At 41.9% G+C, this 17,385-nt stretch overlaps 1 protein-coding gene across 1 annotated transcript in view; it reads left to right on the top strand.

Moving 5' to 3' along the window:
- Nucleotides 1-17,385, top strand: part of SNX30 (sorting nexin family member 30) — a 47,895-nt gene that overhangs the window by 11,693 nt on the left and 18,817 nt on the right. The window contains exons 2-3 of the mRNA XM_066181420.1: nt 10,023-10,211; nt 16,612-16,722. Coding sequence (XP_066037517.1) covers nt 10,023-10,211; nt 16,612-16,722 — 300 coding nt within the window. The remainder of the gene's footprint in view (nt 1-10,022; nt 10,212-16,611; nt 16,723-17,385) is intronic.

Genomic DNA, 17,385 nt, shown 5'->3' with positions numbered 1-17,385 from the left:
AGGTGGTGAGTGGGGGTTTTGTTCAGTTCAGCATCGATATTTTCTTCCACTGCTCCAGGAGAAGAGTCCTTCCCCTGTGAGGCCCTGGGGTCCCTCCCACAGGAGACAGTTCTGTGTGAACTTCTCCAGTGTGGGTCCACTCTCATGAGCAGCAGCCAAACTGCACCTGCTGGAAACATGAGACGCTCCCACGGGCAGACAGTCCTCCCAAAACTGCTGTGGCATGGGTCACTTTTCCCGTGGGGTGTAGTCCTCCAAGGATGAGCTGCTCCAGCCTAGAAGAAAGACCCTCTCACTCCATTGGGTCTGCCACAGGATCACAGCCTCCTTCAGGCATCCCCCTGCTCCAGCGTGGGCATCTTCCATATGGATCTCTGCATGCCCTGTGGATCCCCATGGGCTGCAGGGACACAGCTGCTTCACCATGGTCTCACCACAGCCTGCAGAGGAATCTCAACTCTGGCACCTGGAGCACCTCCTGTCCCTCCTTCTGCACTGACCTTGGTGTCTCCATGTTGTTTCCCTGACTTTTTCACCTCCTCTTCTTCTCTTGCTAGAAGAAAAGCTGTGAGCCCTTTGTTTTGATTTTCTTCTTAAATATGTTATCAGAGAGGCATTACCAACCTGTCTAGTTTTGGCCAGCAGTGTGTCCATCTTCAGAGCCATCAGGGATTGGCTCTGTTGGACACTGTGGAATCTTCCAGCAGCTTCTCACAGAAGCCACCTCTGCGGACCCCCTGCTATCAGAAACCAGGCTGTGTGAAACCAATACACAAGTCCATCAGTCTCTATAGATAATATTCTTACTGTGAGGAAATACTCACAGTAAGACTGTGTGTCTGACTGAGTAAGACTTACTCACAGTAAGCAGTGTGACTGCTTTTCCTCAGTTTTTCTCCTCAAAGCAGGGACTAAAGCAGTCATGCTGTGTGGGTTTTGGTTTAGGCTTGCTTCTTTTATTTTTATTTTTTTTTCCCCTCCAGTGGATAAGCCCTTTGTTTATTTTACCCCTTTGAGAGCAAATGCCTTTCTGCTGGAAAATTTGTTGTATATCAGCAAACATGATAGAGGGATATCACTTAAATTGCACCTGCATTAACTAATGAGAGCTTCTCCAAGAGTACACTCTTCCAGCTCTTCAAGGGCTTGAGATGTAAACATGAATTCTCCCCTCTTAGTATCTTTGCCTTTGGCCTCTATTACTTGCACAGTGATACGTTGTCAGTCTGACTTGCTCTCATGAAGTCTTCACTGGTCTGTGTCAGAAAAGCTAATGCAACTCATCTGAAACAGAGAGCATGAGGGACCCACATCGTAGTGTATGCATATTCTTTCTTGTTTAAATGAAATATTCACCAGGATACTACAGTGCTTTCCAGCCCTCTTATCTTTTTCTCTCCTATTTCTTCTCTGTTTCTCCTCAATCCTTTGCATCTGTCCACATCAAAAAACCCCAGCATATTACTGTTTGCTCTCAAAAGCAAAATTAACAGTTTGATGACACCGGGTACCTAGATAACAGATGTCACTAAACCTACTTCTAGAGAACAGAAAAATCCAAACTTCTGTATGGTATATCTGCAGAGCTTTAACACAAAACTGCATGTTTCTAGGAGAAGGCAGTTTAGTTTGGACAAGCTTAATAAACTGTTCCATCTGTAATCAGATATAAATCTGATTTCTTGGATTGAGAATGATTCCTAGTCATATGCAGGATTCAAATTTTCCTGCTCATGGTCTGAAATCCTGGCTGCTGCTTTGCTATTTAGAAGGTCTGCGCTCAGCTTCTGAAAATGAAGCTTTAAACAAAACACGAGGCATGTTAGTCTTGTTTGTTGACAAGGTGCTCTTTAACATGTTGTAGTGGTTTATAGTGTTTTTGTGCTCACAACTGCAGAATCCAATAACAAACAATATTACTGGAACACAGACCTTTCATACAGACATGGAACTTAATAGAGCTAGAGGTCATAACTTTTATTCTTTTCTAAATGTTTTTATGGACATGTAGCTTTTGCTATTTGTGGAGGCCTTTGAGCTCTGAAGATAGACTGGAATTGGTGCCAGTTGGCTACTAGTGGGAACTGAAAGAGGAGAGACCTTCTAGCTTTTTTAAATGAGCATCCAAGTCTGCCCAAATCTTAAACTCTCTTGCTTTCCATCAGGACATAAGTGCTTTTGCACTACTTTCTACAGCTTCAGCACGACTGAACTAATCATGCTGAACAGTTGCCATCCTGGCAGTTTGCTTAGGAGAACAGGTGCAGCCTTCTGCAAGGTATCAAGTGCTCTAAAAACAGATGTGAGCGCTAGCCTTGTGTCTGGAATTTCTTATTTCAAGAGAATAGCTCATCCTGTGGATGCATTAAAATACCTCTTGACTTTTACCACAGTAAGGAAGCTACGGCAATCCCGTAGTTACTCCTTGTACTTTCTTTCCTGTCCAAAGGATTTGAGGGCATACATGTCAGCTTCATGGCAGTTAATAGGTTCAAAGCATGTATTACACTTTTACATTTTGCCTAGTTAATGTCTGCTGCAAATTATAACCCATTTCATCTTCCAGATGCCTGTCCTCCAAAGGCATTTGGCCTTTCCTGCACAAAGCAGCACAGTAACGTGGCTTATTACTGGTCTTGAAAGTCTTGTCTTAACTCTTGTAAAACATCTACGAGATACCATTCACATTCCTGATTTTCAGAGTCTAACCTGAACCACATTTAGGTTTAGAGTGATATTTGCACAGTTCCCCTCCCAGACTACGTAAAGAAGCCAGCATCTTATAGACTGTAAGAATATAGACTTATAGACAAACTGTATGAACAGATATTCTGATGTGGCGCTTGACACTTTCTTTGACACTTGCCTTTGTCCTGGTGCACAGGAATGCTGAAACTAAGCTGTATTGTAACTTAGTCCCTAAAGACTTTAGTAGCAGAGGCTGGAGATGGCTTATAGCTCTTGCTAAAAATGCTGTTTGCCTGAGTGTTTCTGTGCCCACATTCTTGCTCTGTTTAGCTTAACTGTGATGACTTATGGGAAAACAAACCATGAAGTAAAAGAATCCATCTTATGAAATTTGGCTGTTAAACTCAGAAACGAGGTGAGAATCCTGTGATCTAAATGAGAAGACTTGGAAAATGCTTGTGTCAACCATGTGGTTGACACAAGCTCTATGAAGCTTGTTTCAGTGTTTGTTTCTCTGTCCAGCTGAAATGCGAAGAAACACTATTCCAAGTACGATACCTGTGTAAGCAAGAATGCTCCCTGACCTTGAGTGGTGCCAAACTGCAGGCCATCATGATTAGCTGTTGCATCTTAAATTCTTATTTTTTTCAGGATGCTGAGGAGCATCCCATGAGAGTTCCTAGGCAACTCTGACTTACAGAGCAGAAGTAGTAGTTCAGATGATGAACACCAGAGCAAAGTCACCAGACTCATGACTTGGCAGCATGTTGTACTATTTAAAATATTCTGAGACCAAGTTGATCTAGTCTTTATCTAGTGGATTTTTGGTTCGATGGGCAAAATATCAGTTATAGTCCTGAAACTTCAGAGATGAGGCATGGCCCTGTTAAACTGGGGGATTTCTGCCTGACCCTGCAGAGCCCACAGACTTGGTTCATAACACTCTTCACATCTAAGAAGTTAAAATTTGTCTTGGATCCTCAGGAATCCAACAGTGTTCCTCCTCTACTGACACATTTTAAGGTAAGAGCAAGAAGAATTCCTTCTGATTTGTACTTACTCTGTATTGCTCTTAAAATGGCGTCAACCTTACAGTCTGATTTTAGATGATTATTTTAATGGAAACCACTGATCTCTTTGGAAAGTATCGTCTTGTGAGTAAATCCACATAAACTGTTTCTTGTGAGTACATCCACATAAACTGTACCATCCCTTCCCATTCCTGGAGAATGATATCAGGAGCTGGGACATGTAACCACTCAAGTCTTTTACAGGAGGGTAGGTCTGGACTAGAAATTGATTATCACAATTCTTCAGTTCTTGTCAAACAGCAACTCAGCACTGTCTTATTTGTGAGTCAGTGTGGGAATATGGTTCTTCTTCCTGGAAATGAATAAGGTTTTTGGCATTTAACTGTGGGAATTCTTAATTTTTTTGAAACCCAGTTGAGCATGACTGCCTTGTTCATTCCATCCCTTCTGTGTCCATGGCATTCTCCCTTCTTTGCACTCTGTATACCCTCTTTGGTGCCTTAAATTAACTGCTCAAAAGCAGGTGCAAGAGGGTGGGACTTGTACTGCATCAGACGTGAAGAAACTAAAACCTCTAATACACAAAATCTGATGCTGCTGCCTGATAGAGAATGAAACTGAACATACATAAAGGGCAAGTAAATGCATTTTCTTCCCTTGTTCTGTATCTAGCTGGTATTGGATAGTAGTGTTGTGTAGACTGAAACTTCACTAAACAGATGTTTAGTGTGGTCTTCTAGTAGAATACTTTGCACAGATGAGCTAATCTATGTGTGCTGGAGGATGCAGAAGTGCTTTTTCTTTCTACATGGAGCTGGCCTGTACAAAAAACACCTGCATTCAAAACTTGCAGGGGTGAGACAAGGAGTGTTATGAGCAGGTCTGTGAAAGCCAAGTTCATGTGAACTTTTATAATGCCCTCGGGAATGTTTGTGTCTAAACCACTTCTGTTTTCCACTCACTGGTCGCCATTCTCCTATGACTTACTGTCATGTACTGAAGTTATGGAGGTAGGAGTGTTCCATAACCCAGCTATAATGGTGTGGAATTGTTGTCTGCTTAACATGACCCTGTCTGTTATTGTGTCTCTGTGAAATGAATGGCAAAAAGCAATGGAACACCTTGAAATAGAAGGAGAAAATGTACAGCACTCTGCATTTTGGAAGTGAAGCAGTGAGGTTCTAGGAGCAGTACAGGCCTGTCTCTCAGATCCCTAAGTTGGGCAGGGGTATATAGGGTTAAGTCCACCTCTTGCCTCTAAACAGCAACATTTCTAAAAGTCTGTTACTGTCACACAATGCTTGTTGAATGGGAGCAGTGGGCACACAGCATCACCTGGGTTCAGGGTAACCCTTTCCGGAGGTGAGTTTATGTGTGTTTGGAAGACCTGGCCAAAACCATGCCGCCTTCTTCATGGACTGCTGTTTTGAGAGCAAAGCTATCTGGTTAAGCTGTACACTTGCTCAGGCAGGATAGGTGAAAACTAGTATTCAGTTTCTGGAAACTGTAATATTAACTAGTTGCTTGTAATTCAGCAGAACACTCCATGGTCTTCACAATCAAACAATACCTACAGAAATTCAGACCCTCGGGGGCTGAGTCCTGGATGCTTTCTCTGGTGTACTACTCCACGGAGGGAGGCTGCCATCCAGAAGACTGAACACCAAGCTCCTGAGGTTTCTACTTTACGTGGATCCAAATTGCTCTGTAAATGCAGTTGTAGAAAGTCTCCTGGGAGAAGATGACAACATTTGGAAACTTCCCAACTCATTTTGAATCTCACATGCAGACTTCTAGTTTTAAAAAATTCAGTTGAATTTTTGCATGTTTGCATGAAGTGAACTTCTTGATTTAATCTCTGTTTCTGGGTAGGCTGACTAGTCAAAGTGTTTGGAGAACATGAGTTAGCAAACTAATACGAAGCAGCCTTACCAGAAAGCAGCCTGCATAGTTGTCAGGGTGCATTTCCAACACAGGCAGTTAGTTCCTACTTGCCTGGCGCTGTAGGATACCAAACATGTGCTGCTAAAATAGTCTGACTTCTGTACCCATAAATTCAGGTGTCTTGACAAATTCTAGGAATTTCATAGGAATGCATGAAGAGCCTGCCCCTGTGGTTGTTTTACAACTGTATTAAAGAACCAGTAGCTCATGAACCTGAAAGTCTGAATGCCGCACTGTTATCTACAGTAGGTTGTGATCCAGGCCTTGCTTCACCTGACCTGCTTCAACAGATGACAAAGCTATGAGACTGCCCTGAGGCAATGGGGGACACAGACTAAGGGTCTTTACTCTTTACTATAGCAAAAGTTTTGAAACTTCAGAAAATATTTATGGATGCTCGCTAAGAAGTGAAGAATGTCTTGACGAAACATGTCCTCCTCACCACCTTTCCTGGCCAGCCAGAAGCAGCTTCCCCTTCTCTCTGCTGTAGGACTGCTCAGCTTTCTGCTCAGCAGATTGCCTACTTTGACAGGTACTTCGACAAAAGGCTTTGCAAGAAGTAAGTACCTGCTGTGACTTGGACTGTGTTGGTCTCTAATAATGCACAGAGGAATTTAAAACATGGATGGGCAGCTACTTGGTGCACTAAAGGTGAAGCTGATGCATGAGCCAAGGCAAGCTGAAGTCAGACACAGCTTGCCAGCTTGTTCATATAAAATGGATAATACTAGCCAGTATTGTGGGCATAATAGTTATACCAACAGGTAGAAACACAGGTGGCTGCATATCTCCTTTCCCACTAGGCTGTGCAGGACATACTCCTTATTCTGTGGTAAAAGCAGACAAACACAGATAATGCAGTCCTGTTTTCCAGACACCAAAAAAAAAAAAAAATCCCCCAAGTCCCATAGAAGAAAGGTGGTGCAGTTAACATGACAGGGAGGTGCTCTGCTGGTAGGATTACAGCCTGAGGTATCTTGCTGTCATTCTTCAAAGCCTGCTTCTTTCTAGCAATAGCGTAAGACTTCAGCAAAACTGATCCTGCCTACTGTTAAACGAGGACTCAGCAGCCATACACGTTTTTTCTAGTGCACTTAGCTAGGAGGTTCCACCCATTCAGGAGGAGAAGCAGTTAGCTTCTAACTTGGCTTTCATCTACTGAAAAGTAGCCAAGTAGCAGGGTATGATGCCAGCTGTCTCTGCCAGGAGAGGATCCTGCAGATGAGGCAGTATAGTACAGTAACACATCATCTCTCCTTTCCCCACCAGCTCAGCTAGCAGCTCTCCTGATCTGAAACACTGCTGGTACAGAAGCTTTATTTGATGTATGTCTGGACTGTTTCACCAAGATAGAACTATTACAGCCTTTAACACCCGAGACATTCTACAAGGCCCATGGCTGCAGGAGCACACTCAAGGGCAATGAAGCAGATTCAAGCCTTCACAGACTTCTGTCCTGCTTAAAATGTGTAATGAGATGCAAATCAAATGTGCACTCATACTGAATTATTAAAAAAATATGAATATCGACCTCATGCCTTTATCCATCTATGACGAACAAAGACTCTCCAACAGTTTAGAGTTAGAAAGTGTATGTTTAATTACGACGCCGGGCAGCGTGCGGGATGGCTCCCAAACACACGCGCGCCTGCAGAAGATCACAGGGTCTTTTTTATGTACAGAAGTATTGAATACCCAAAACACAAATGTATATTTATGACTAGTACATCCCATTCCCCGCTTTGTATGGTAATTAGCCAAAAGCTATTAAGCATGTGTGGTTTGTTCTTTGAAATGGGTCGGTGGTCCTTTTTATGGGGCAGGGTCTCAAAATGATGAAGTAAGTGAGTCTTCTTCGCTTTGACTTTTTAACCTTTTAGTGTTGTGTGACAACTGAATCCTGTTTTCCCAGGAGTATTTGATTTATGATTTCATTGTAATTCTCGAAGCCTATTGATTAGTCAGAATACACAAACATAAGTTGACAGGCCTCATGATTTATCAGTTCCTTAAATCCGGCTTCTGCTTATCAAAAGGGAAGTCTATCTGTCTTACCTCAGCAGTATCTAGTTTAACTAAAATCTTTATTTCTTCAAAATTAATGTCTCATTATGATATTGTTACTTTTCAAGAGAATTGTTGAGAAAAGTGCTAACTTCAAGCAACTGGATGCAAGCTCCATCTTTGGTTCTTTCTCTGGATTCTCACATTTTAAGCAGATTCCATCATATTCTTTAAGTCCCTTTTTGGAAGAGTTTTCTTACAAACTTTTGAGATCTCCTGTGGAACCAGGCTTAAGCTGTTTCTGCAATTTAACTGTCATACTGGAATCTTAGAAAACGGCTGCAATTCTGGCACGACTTGTATGTTAATGCTTATTGCACATGGGCAGTGATGAGCTGTCTTTTCCTTTGGAAAAAGTAACAGATTTGTCTCCAGCTACTCCACTTTTTGCTCTGCTCAGCCGAAATCTCTTGTCTAGCTGAACTGCAGATTTTCTAAAGCCATCTCGCGTTGTTAACCTTATCCTGCCTACTGCTTATTCTGTTTGTGTATTTCAACAGAACTTCTCTACTGAGTTATTGTGCCATTGCTTCCTCCTGTTGTGTGTTCCTCCTATGCTGAGTCTGAGCCAGATGCTTGTGTAGTTTGAGGTGTTTACCTCATGTCTGAGCTGGCAAGATGTGCCTTGCTCTTCCTGCTCTTTCGCCCTCTTGAGAGCATTTGAGTACCTGCCTTCCAGTCTTGCTCACCTGCCAGTTAAATCTGAAACCATCTCTTTGTTGGCAGCCTCTTCCATACATTAGGTGGGAGAATGTATCTAACCTCTCTGTCAGTAGACGATAGTTTAGATCACCCGTTTCCCAAAATGTCTAGACTAAACAATTATTTTCTCTACTTCATAAGGTAGCCCCCAAGGTGAAGAGCAATGCGGCCACGGTTCTGCAGTACTGCAAGAAACAAATGGCTCTCTATGAAATCCCAGTGTTCCCATGATGGGTTTGTGACAATGACCAGTAGGAATTTAGCTGTGTTTTTAGCCATTATCAAAGGCCGACCTTTGTTAGTAACTTTACCTCGAAGCTCTTGTCTGTGATTCTGTACCTTTGGCTAAAGGAGCACTGATGAACAGAAGGAGTCTCTCACCTGCACGTGATTGCTTCGCTAAGATGATATGTTTTGTCCAGCCACTAACAGTTGTGCGAAGTATCGTCTAAGAAGTAATTGTATAACTAAAACACTTCTAGTAAATGTGATGCCTAGCTGTAGAAATGTTTCTCTGTTCAGCAACAGGGGAGATCACTCCCTGGATAAATCTGTCCTTGTGCTGCCATTAGAAAGATGCAAACAAAAAACCCGTCCTGTTTTCTTTGAAAAGAGGACCCATGGATCCTTAGGACTTTCTATGTACACACTGTCAGCTCCCTCTGCTACAAAACCAGAGCAAAGAACATGTTAATTTGCTGTGATATTTGTGCAAGTGCAAAAACTACTGTCACGGAGTAGTTGGTTTGTGTTGAAGTGTGAGATTTGAAGGTGTGTGGATGTACCAAGTTAGCTGTAAAGTTGTTTTGTTGTTTTTCTTTTTTTCCCCTGATGCCAAGTCAGTTTCAAGGAATTGCAGACTTCCTGAACTTTTGTGTTTTTCTTCCTAAAATGGCCACTTGCTGGATCTTTAGCCACTGTCTTTTCTAGGCACTGGATGACACTCTTAGACTTAGGAGAATGGGAGTGAGGACCTCTCCAAGGAAAAAGTAGTGTTTTCATTTGCTTTAGCAGTCCAACAGGGAGGTGCCTATACACTTGTGGAGGAGAGTATGATCTCTGACTGTTCTGTAATGCAGTCATGGCAATTCAGACTCTAACTGCTGCCAATATATGTGGCAGTTAATGGACTGGATGGGAGGCCTCTGATGAAAATTGTGTTCCTTCCTCCACTGTAGGAGTCTCCAGAGGTGGAACTGACTGCCTTCCAGACAACTAAACTGTTGCCACTTTGTCTGAAACCTTGCTTTTAAGTAGGTCTCTTGATTTGCATAGCTGTTTTGTTTTCAGTCTGGGTTGGCTCAGTCTCACCAGGAACTGTTGGTTCAGCAGCACTCTGCTTCCTTATGAATAGAAAGCAGGTTGTGCTGTACTGAGGGGAAATACAGTGATAATGTGCCTTCTTCTCAGCTTAATGCTCAAAGACTTCAGATGTTGCCCAGGTGTCCTGGAAAAGGGTGATCCTTGGAGGTGCTGAAACAAGCAACCATTATAATATATCAGAGAAGCTTGTTTGTGGTGTCTTTGAAAGTATTGTGCTTTACCTTGAATCTGTTAACTTCCTCTTTTTTTTTTTTTTCCTCTCCAATACAGGATCTCAGTCTACCCAATGGCACACCCGTGGACACTTCTAGCCCAGCCTCCTCCTCATCTCTTCTCAACAGGCTGCAGCTGGATGATGACTTGGATGTGGAAACTAGAGACCTCTTTGTTACTGTTGATGACCCCAAAAAACACGTGTGCACAATGGAGACATATATCACATACAGGGTTACAACAAAGGTACAAAGCAATATTCTCTTTCCTAGTACTTCCTTCTTTGTGGAATAACTTTAGGGCATGTTCTGGATATTCACATCTTGCACTGTCTTATCTTAAGGACAAGAACTTTGTGTCTTTTGGTACCTTGTGTGTTGAAGAATGTGAATGTGTTAAAGGAGTGACTTCTCTAAGCAGACCTGTTACTTCAGTGTCTGAAATTGTGAAAAAATCTTTTAACATGTCAACTTAGATTTTTTTTGTCTCTGATTCCTAAATAGAACTGTTTGTAAACTTGCAAGGCCAGTTTCTTTAATTAAGTTCACAGTTTGTTTGTTTAAGTAACCTGACACTCAGTTGGTTTGATTTCCCTTAAGGGAAATGTGCCTTGTTACTGGTTCACTGTTAATCATCTCACTTTTTGTGTTTATCCTTTTCTGAAATCCCTTAAGGCTGTTGCTGGAAGTGTTTACTACATTTCCTCTGTGATCCTCTAAAATTATAGTCTTGATCCTCAGCTTTCATGCAGTTGCTGGTTCAGATAACTCTACAGCCGATAATAAAGTGAAGTAGCTTAAGAATGCCACTGCCAACCAAAAGAGGCTGAAGATTTTTTCAGCACCTGTTGTAGTTTGATCATTAATGTAATCTATGTATGTTAATATGAAAAATGATCTGAAAAGTTCACCACATTTCCAACTAAAATGTTGATTCCTCTTAGTTAACTCTTTCTCATTATAATGAGCTCCTAGGTGATGTTGACATCTGCTTTGGGCACTTGCAGTTGCCTAAGGCAAAAGGCATTCACTAACTTTACTAGTAATATACTTGATACACTTGTCCAGAAAGATTAACATTCCTCCAGCCCACTTAGATGGCAGTATCTACTGGAGCAAATATTTTCCTGGGAGATAAGGAACCTTTACAGGGCACAGATAATTTTTTTTTCCAAATGTCCACTTCAAAGTTTCACTTTCAGACGGCACAGGTGAAAATGGAGTTTCTCTAAAATAGTAACTATCTCTTGCTGTGTTACATTTAACCCAGTTCTGTCATTCATTTTTAGTCTAAGAGTCTTAATCTTGCAGGAAACACTGTATCCTTTTTTACTTGGAGCAGCTAAGCCTTCAGCCATTACTTGATCAGGAGGAATAGGAACCACAAAATAAAATTCAGCTTTCCACAGGGAAATGGCTAAAATTGGCTAATGTTATTCCTGTCTTAAATTAAGACTCCATCAATATAAAATAATTCTATATAGTGGCACCCTAATAATGTTCCTGTGCTTGGAAATCCTTATGTTCAAGGGTTCCTTTTCTTTTTAAGGCAGAGCTCTGAAACATGGCCAAGGTCTTTACTATATTTAGGTCAGAAGTGTTACCCAGCAGTGTCTCTTTGCTTATTTAAAAAAAACCAATTCTGTACTTCTGATTTTGATGTTTACCTACCTGTCTGTTAATACTTGTTTTATTTTGGGTCTCACTGTAGCACATAGATCTGCTATATTATACTATTGCAATTGTATTATGAAACTGTGTCAGTTACTTGTCTGAATCACCATGAAATCCTCATATTTTTAGTTTTATTATTCTTGGAAACTTTTGGTTAATCTCTAGGGTCAAAACCTCTAGAACTATCTACCATTGTTCAAGACTAACAGTATTAATGGTCTAACTCATTCTTGCCCTACAAATAAGGTGTCTTCAATGCCAAGCTAATTGCCAGTTAGCCATTGTAGCTGCAAGCAGCAATTAAACATGGCAGAAAAGCACAGGAATAATCCTTAGAGTGAGATGAGGAGCCTTCTCAACACCTCCCTTTTGGAGCCTTGCAGGAAAGAAGTTTGAGACCACTAAAGGGTCTCTCTGGTGCTTCTGAATGAGGAGGCAGGGATGTCTGGGGTTTTTCTTTTCTCTACTGGAGAATGCTTCTGAAACATCAAAGGTTTGGATAAACATAGGTCATAGAATGAGTTATTCTGAAGACTGAAAAGCAGCGTCACTGGGGCAAGAGGGGAGTTGCTAATGCTGTAACGTGTGGTGGTGGCGGTGGCAGGATACCACTGTAGGGAAGAGGGTAGACCAGCCACAGTCTCATTTGTGTTGTGTGGGGTGTTTTTTTCATCCTTCTTTTTACAGGTCCTTCATTCTAAAAGGGAAAAAAAAAAAAAAAGCAGCTCTTGCAGTATGCCCGGGCTTATCATCTTCTCATGCCTTTGTCAGCAGGTTGGTGGTGAGTGAGGAAGGGTCAAAACATTAGCTTGCAAAGGAAAACTTAAGAATTTAATTGATATTGCTTATGTACCTGTTTTCACAGCTCTGTGGTAAGAGCCAGGTAGCATTCCCTACCCTGTCCTGTGGATGAACATATTTGAAGAATGTAATGGTAATCCTCCAGCTTACAAGACAGTGATTCAGGACTGACTCTCTTGATTTTCTCATACCCTGTGTTCATCTTGCTAATGCAGTTACTAGTGCAAGTTAGTAAGCAGTTCCCTTACACAGAGAGGTTAGTGAAACGGTAAAGGTGGGTGAAACTTGTGCTGGTACTTAATGAGTCTTGCCTGTGATGGTAGAAGTGTCTTTGTGTCCTTCAGATAGATGCATGTGCATTTTAGGGGCATTTTACCAATCAGAGTTCTTTATTAGAAAGAAAAGGGAATGTAGAGCTTGGCCTTATGTTATGTAGTCATCTCTCCTGAGAAAACATAAATAAGTGTACTTCCAACTTCACTTTCATTGTACTTTCTAGGATGGCAGGGCCTTCTTCAGTGCCTTTTCCCATGGAGGTTTAAACAGCTGAGTGCCATTCCTCAGTCTTGCAGTTGCTCTGAAGGCTTGAAGGGAGAGTATTTCACACTAGTCAATACTGAAGTGGAGGTCTTGTTTTCACTTTCCTGTCCTTCTCCTTGTGCTTCCGGTCCATTCATTGGGTAGATTACTTGAACACATGAAACAGCCTGATTCCCTAGACACGAGCAGGTAAAAGTGATATGAAGTCTTTTCCAAACAGACTAAACTGTTTGAGGCAAAAAGAAATACTGGAGTGCTAAGAACACCAGCCTTCTTCCTTTCCTCTCTCTGTCATTCTCCTCTTTTCCTAGTTGAAGATTTCCTGTCTAACTTAAATAATAACATGGAAGGGAATCTGTAATCAAGTCTAGTGAGTTAGAGAGTAGAACTAGGGTACAGAAATACTTGAATGTAGTCATCACAGGCTAGCTTCAGGTTTGACTGCTAGCTCCTTCCAAGGAAGACAAGAATCTTATGCAAGACCAAGACTTGGTGATTGCCTTAATACTGCCTCTAGTCAAAACTATTCCAGTAACTAAGGTAAAAGTGTCTGTAACTCTGCCTGCTTTCCAGCAAGCAAAACTGTGCTCAGAGTGCCGCAGTACTGACTTAGTGGAACTATGCTGGAATTTTCAGTAAGTTCCTGGAAACATCTTGCCCATTGTTTCTTGGAAAGTTGAGATCTGCCTTATAGGTTTATCAGCTTTCTTTGGAAGAGACACTTGTCCTTTCAAGATGAGATTTATGAATCTTGCTGAGAAAGCAGGAGGAATTTGGTTGTGTCAACAGCATAGATGCTTCACTTGTTATCTGTTATGGAAATTTCCCTGCTCAGCCATCCAGGAGCCACTCTTGCAGTCACTCTTGCACTGCCTGAGCTGAGACCAAGGCTCTTTCCCACTTACGGCCCTTCACTCACACAGATACACCAGGTTTCTGTCCCCAGGTTTCCCACAGCAGTCTCAGGTGTCCCAGCCATTAAAATAATTTCGTCTCAGTGCAATAACAAACTAACAGCTTGAGCTGGTGTCTCTGAGGAAGGATCCTGTACAAAGGAACCCCTGGGCTTTTATCCCCCCCCGCCAGTGTAAGCATGGGAAGGTCTGGGATAATCGGCTCCTGCTGGTCTCAGTGTCCGGTCCCCTGGCTGGGCCGCAGGTCCTCAGGCCCTTGTTATGCTGAGGGTTGGCTCTTCACGGCCTCTGCCTGGGCTCCAGCAGCCAGGGCTCAACCTGCAGCTCCCCCTGCAGCTGCACCCTGAGCTACCTCAGAAAATGTGTTCTTGAGCACTGTGCTTGGATAGTGGCAACATCCTCCTTTCCTCTTATGTGCAAACTGGAAAAAATAACTTGTGCTAAACTAATGAACAGTTTGATCTGAGATCCAAATTCTTTCAGCATTAATGAGGTTTCATTTAAACCTTGAAAGGCCTTTATGTTCTGTTCAAATAGTCTTTGAAAAGCTTATTTACTGTCTAGATTTGATAATCTATGCAGTAAACAATGAAATATTTCTGCTGTATTTTCATCTCAGAGGAAAAAAAGTGTTATATGGAAAACTTTACAATTCTGCTTGTGAAGTAAAGGCGACAAGAGCAGTCTACTAGAGGTGAACAATAGCTAGCGTATGGTTTGTGTACTGGGACTTTAACCTGCTTTCCTACTCCTAGACAGTCCTATACTGTTTTCCTTAACTATTAGCAGAATAGTGGTTAATAAGCTTCTCAGTGCTAATGGATAGGAGACTTTACCTTCATTCTCATGCTTCAGGATAAGACACTACTGTAGTGTGTAGCCAATCTGATTACTCTCATTCACTCACTGTCTGATCTCTTAAAATGCCTTTGGGCAGTGACAGCCAGTTCACAGATGCTCTGTCTTCTACTGAGTTATTACTGCCTTGCACCACCCTTTTTTCTTTCCTTTTTCTTTTTCTTTTTTTTTAATTTCTAGAATAATGCCATTCAGTCTGTTACTGGAAACAAGTGAAAATGATTCATACGAAGTCTCAAGAAGTCACATTTATAGTGTGGCACTCTTAGATTTTGAATACACTGGTGTTGCCCTGAGATGTGTTTGGCTGAGTAAAGCACATATCTGCAATGGGTATCATGGTCTTGGTAGTCCCTCATCTACAAACACAACTGCTCCAGTTCATGAGGATTTATTATGTCAGTCCATGGACTAACCTCTATATTGCTTACCGTAGCCGAGCAGGTCAAAGAAGGGAGGAGCTGATCCTGATTTCTTTTTCTGTATATGCCTTCCTTTACTAGAAGCTAAACCATTTCATAGCTACCTAGTAGTAGTTACTACCTACATAGTAACACATCAGCTTGCCGCTTACAGTATCCTAGATCTGCTGTGGTGTTGATACTGTGTTAAGGCTCCTGACCTCACCCTAGAAAGAGATTTCATATGTAGAACTTTTACAGGATCCTCAGTGGTGACTGGTGGGAGTAAAATGCAGCAACTGAAGAGTTAGAATCATCCAGAGAGCAAGTGAAGAGGTGGATTGCATTTAAAGGCTGCTACTGGCTGGGATTAGCAAAGCAACCAGGTGCTAGACTCCCTGCCAGTTCAAAGCTGGGGTTGCCAGTGTGTTCCCCAGGATGCACTGGGTTTGATGCCTGGCCTCAGGCATGTGGTGTGCTGGCACTGCAAGCCATTCATTGCAAGATGGACATAATGCTACAAGTGACTTAAGTATAGCTGCCTGTGCTTCTCAGTGGGACATATCTACAAGGGCCATCTACCCTCTAATCAGGGCTGCTGCAATGCCAAGCTCTTCAGCAGACACTCCTAGTTGGTACACATTTTCATGAGTGCTTTTAGGCAGTTGCAGTATGTGCTCTGCAAGCAGCCCCATACAGTTAACCTTCTGGAAGGGTTATGGACTGTTCAAAGACTGGACAAAACACTTGCCAGCAATTTATCTGCATACTTACTTTTTTTTCCTGTCAAACTTGTAATGACCTTGCCCTAAAGAGGGAAAATTTAAAAGATTTAATTTAATGTAATAATATCTAATATATCTAATTTGGCATACACATAAACAGATTTGTTTCTTTGTCTTGGAAGTCAACAAAAATAGTCCGTCAAGCCTTGCACTGGCTTATATTCTCATCTTTTGACCTTGGAGTGTGATAAGCCCATCAATCGTAGAATACAGGACAGTGGTGAAATACTGTTTCACCTGTGAATAGTGCATGTCATAGAATAAACAAGTCAGTAAAAACCTTTACTTTTAATTTTTAATGGTTAAAATAGTCTTGACCTCGCAATGAATATCTCATAAAATCTTTGCAATCTTGTAACTGCCAAGAGAGTAATGTGGTGTGCAGTGCTTCTGCTCTGTGGACTTCTACCATGATGAGAGCAGAACATGTAATGAACTACAAATAGATCTCAATACATCAGCTCCAAGCAATCATTTTTCATATTACTGCTTTTTCACTGCTTGAAAGGCCTGAGGATCTATCTCTCATGCTGGCTGCACAGTTTTGGGGATTAAGACCCCCCTGCAAGGCTTGTCTGGCTTCGCCCTTTCCAGGGATGGCTGTACTGCGTTTGCTGCTAAGCTCTAAAGTAAGAGGTGTTACTGCACACTAAGTATATCCTGTTTTTTTCCAGACCACACGAGCAGAGTTTGATTTGCCAGAGTATTCTGTCCGTCGGCGGTACCAAGACTTCGACTGGTTGAGAAACAAGCTGGAAGAGTCCCAGCCAACACATCTTATTCCCGTAGGTAGTAAGCAAGAATCTGCTGTTAAAGGCAGTTACGCATCCATCTTCCAAGGGTAGTATTTGGATGATAAGTGTCTAGATTTAAAAAACAGTATTTCATTCTCTTTGAGTAATTATAGTTAAGTATGGTACTTTTATTGTCTTCCAGTGCAGTGGAAAGAGCTTCCCATTCCTGACTAGTTAGGAAGCTTAGACTTTTCTTGAGTGGCACATCTGAGAGGTGAGCTTTGTCAGCCTTCTGCAGGGCAATATGTGTGCTGACTACAGTAGCTGTGACATAAATAGAATACATTTCTATGCTGTTTGCTCAATTATTACACCTGTATTTCAGAGCATCTGGGGGCTATGAAAAGCCATAGGTAGTTCAGGTTCTAGTTTTGGTTCTCACGGTGGCCTTTTGAGCCAGTTTTACATTTGTGCTAACACTTAATAGCACTGACCTGTAATAGCACAGCCTTGGAAGTCTCAGCCTCTGGCTTAGCAGCTATTGCATTCTACCCCTTCAGTAGGTAGAAGTTTACCTAATAAGATTAGCTGAACTACCGCACCCATTGTTGCTGAAACTGGTGATCTGACCATCTTACTTGATGTGAGGAGGTTAGTACTACCTTTTTTTTTTTTGTGTGTGAATAGGTAGGAAACCTGTGAGAAAACCGCCTT

The sequence above is a fragment of the Chamaea fasciata genome, unplaced genomic scaffold (genome assembly GCF_029207755.1).
Source record: "Chamaea fasciata isolate MVZ Bird 193981 ecotype frontalis unplaced genomic scaffold, bChaFas1.0.hap1 SCAF_4, whole genome shotgun sequence".
In the NCBI taxonomy this organism is placed as follows: domain Eukaryota; kingdom Metazoa; phylum Chordata; class Aves; order Passeriformes; family Sylviidae; genus Chamaea; species Chamaea fasciata.
This window is presented reverse-complemented; position numbering and strand designations above follow the sequence as displayed.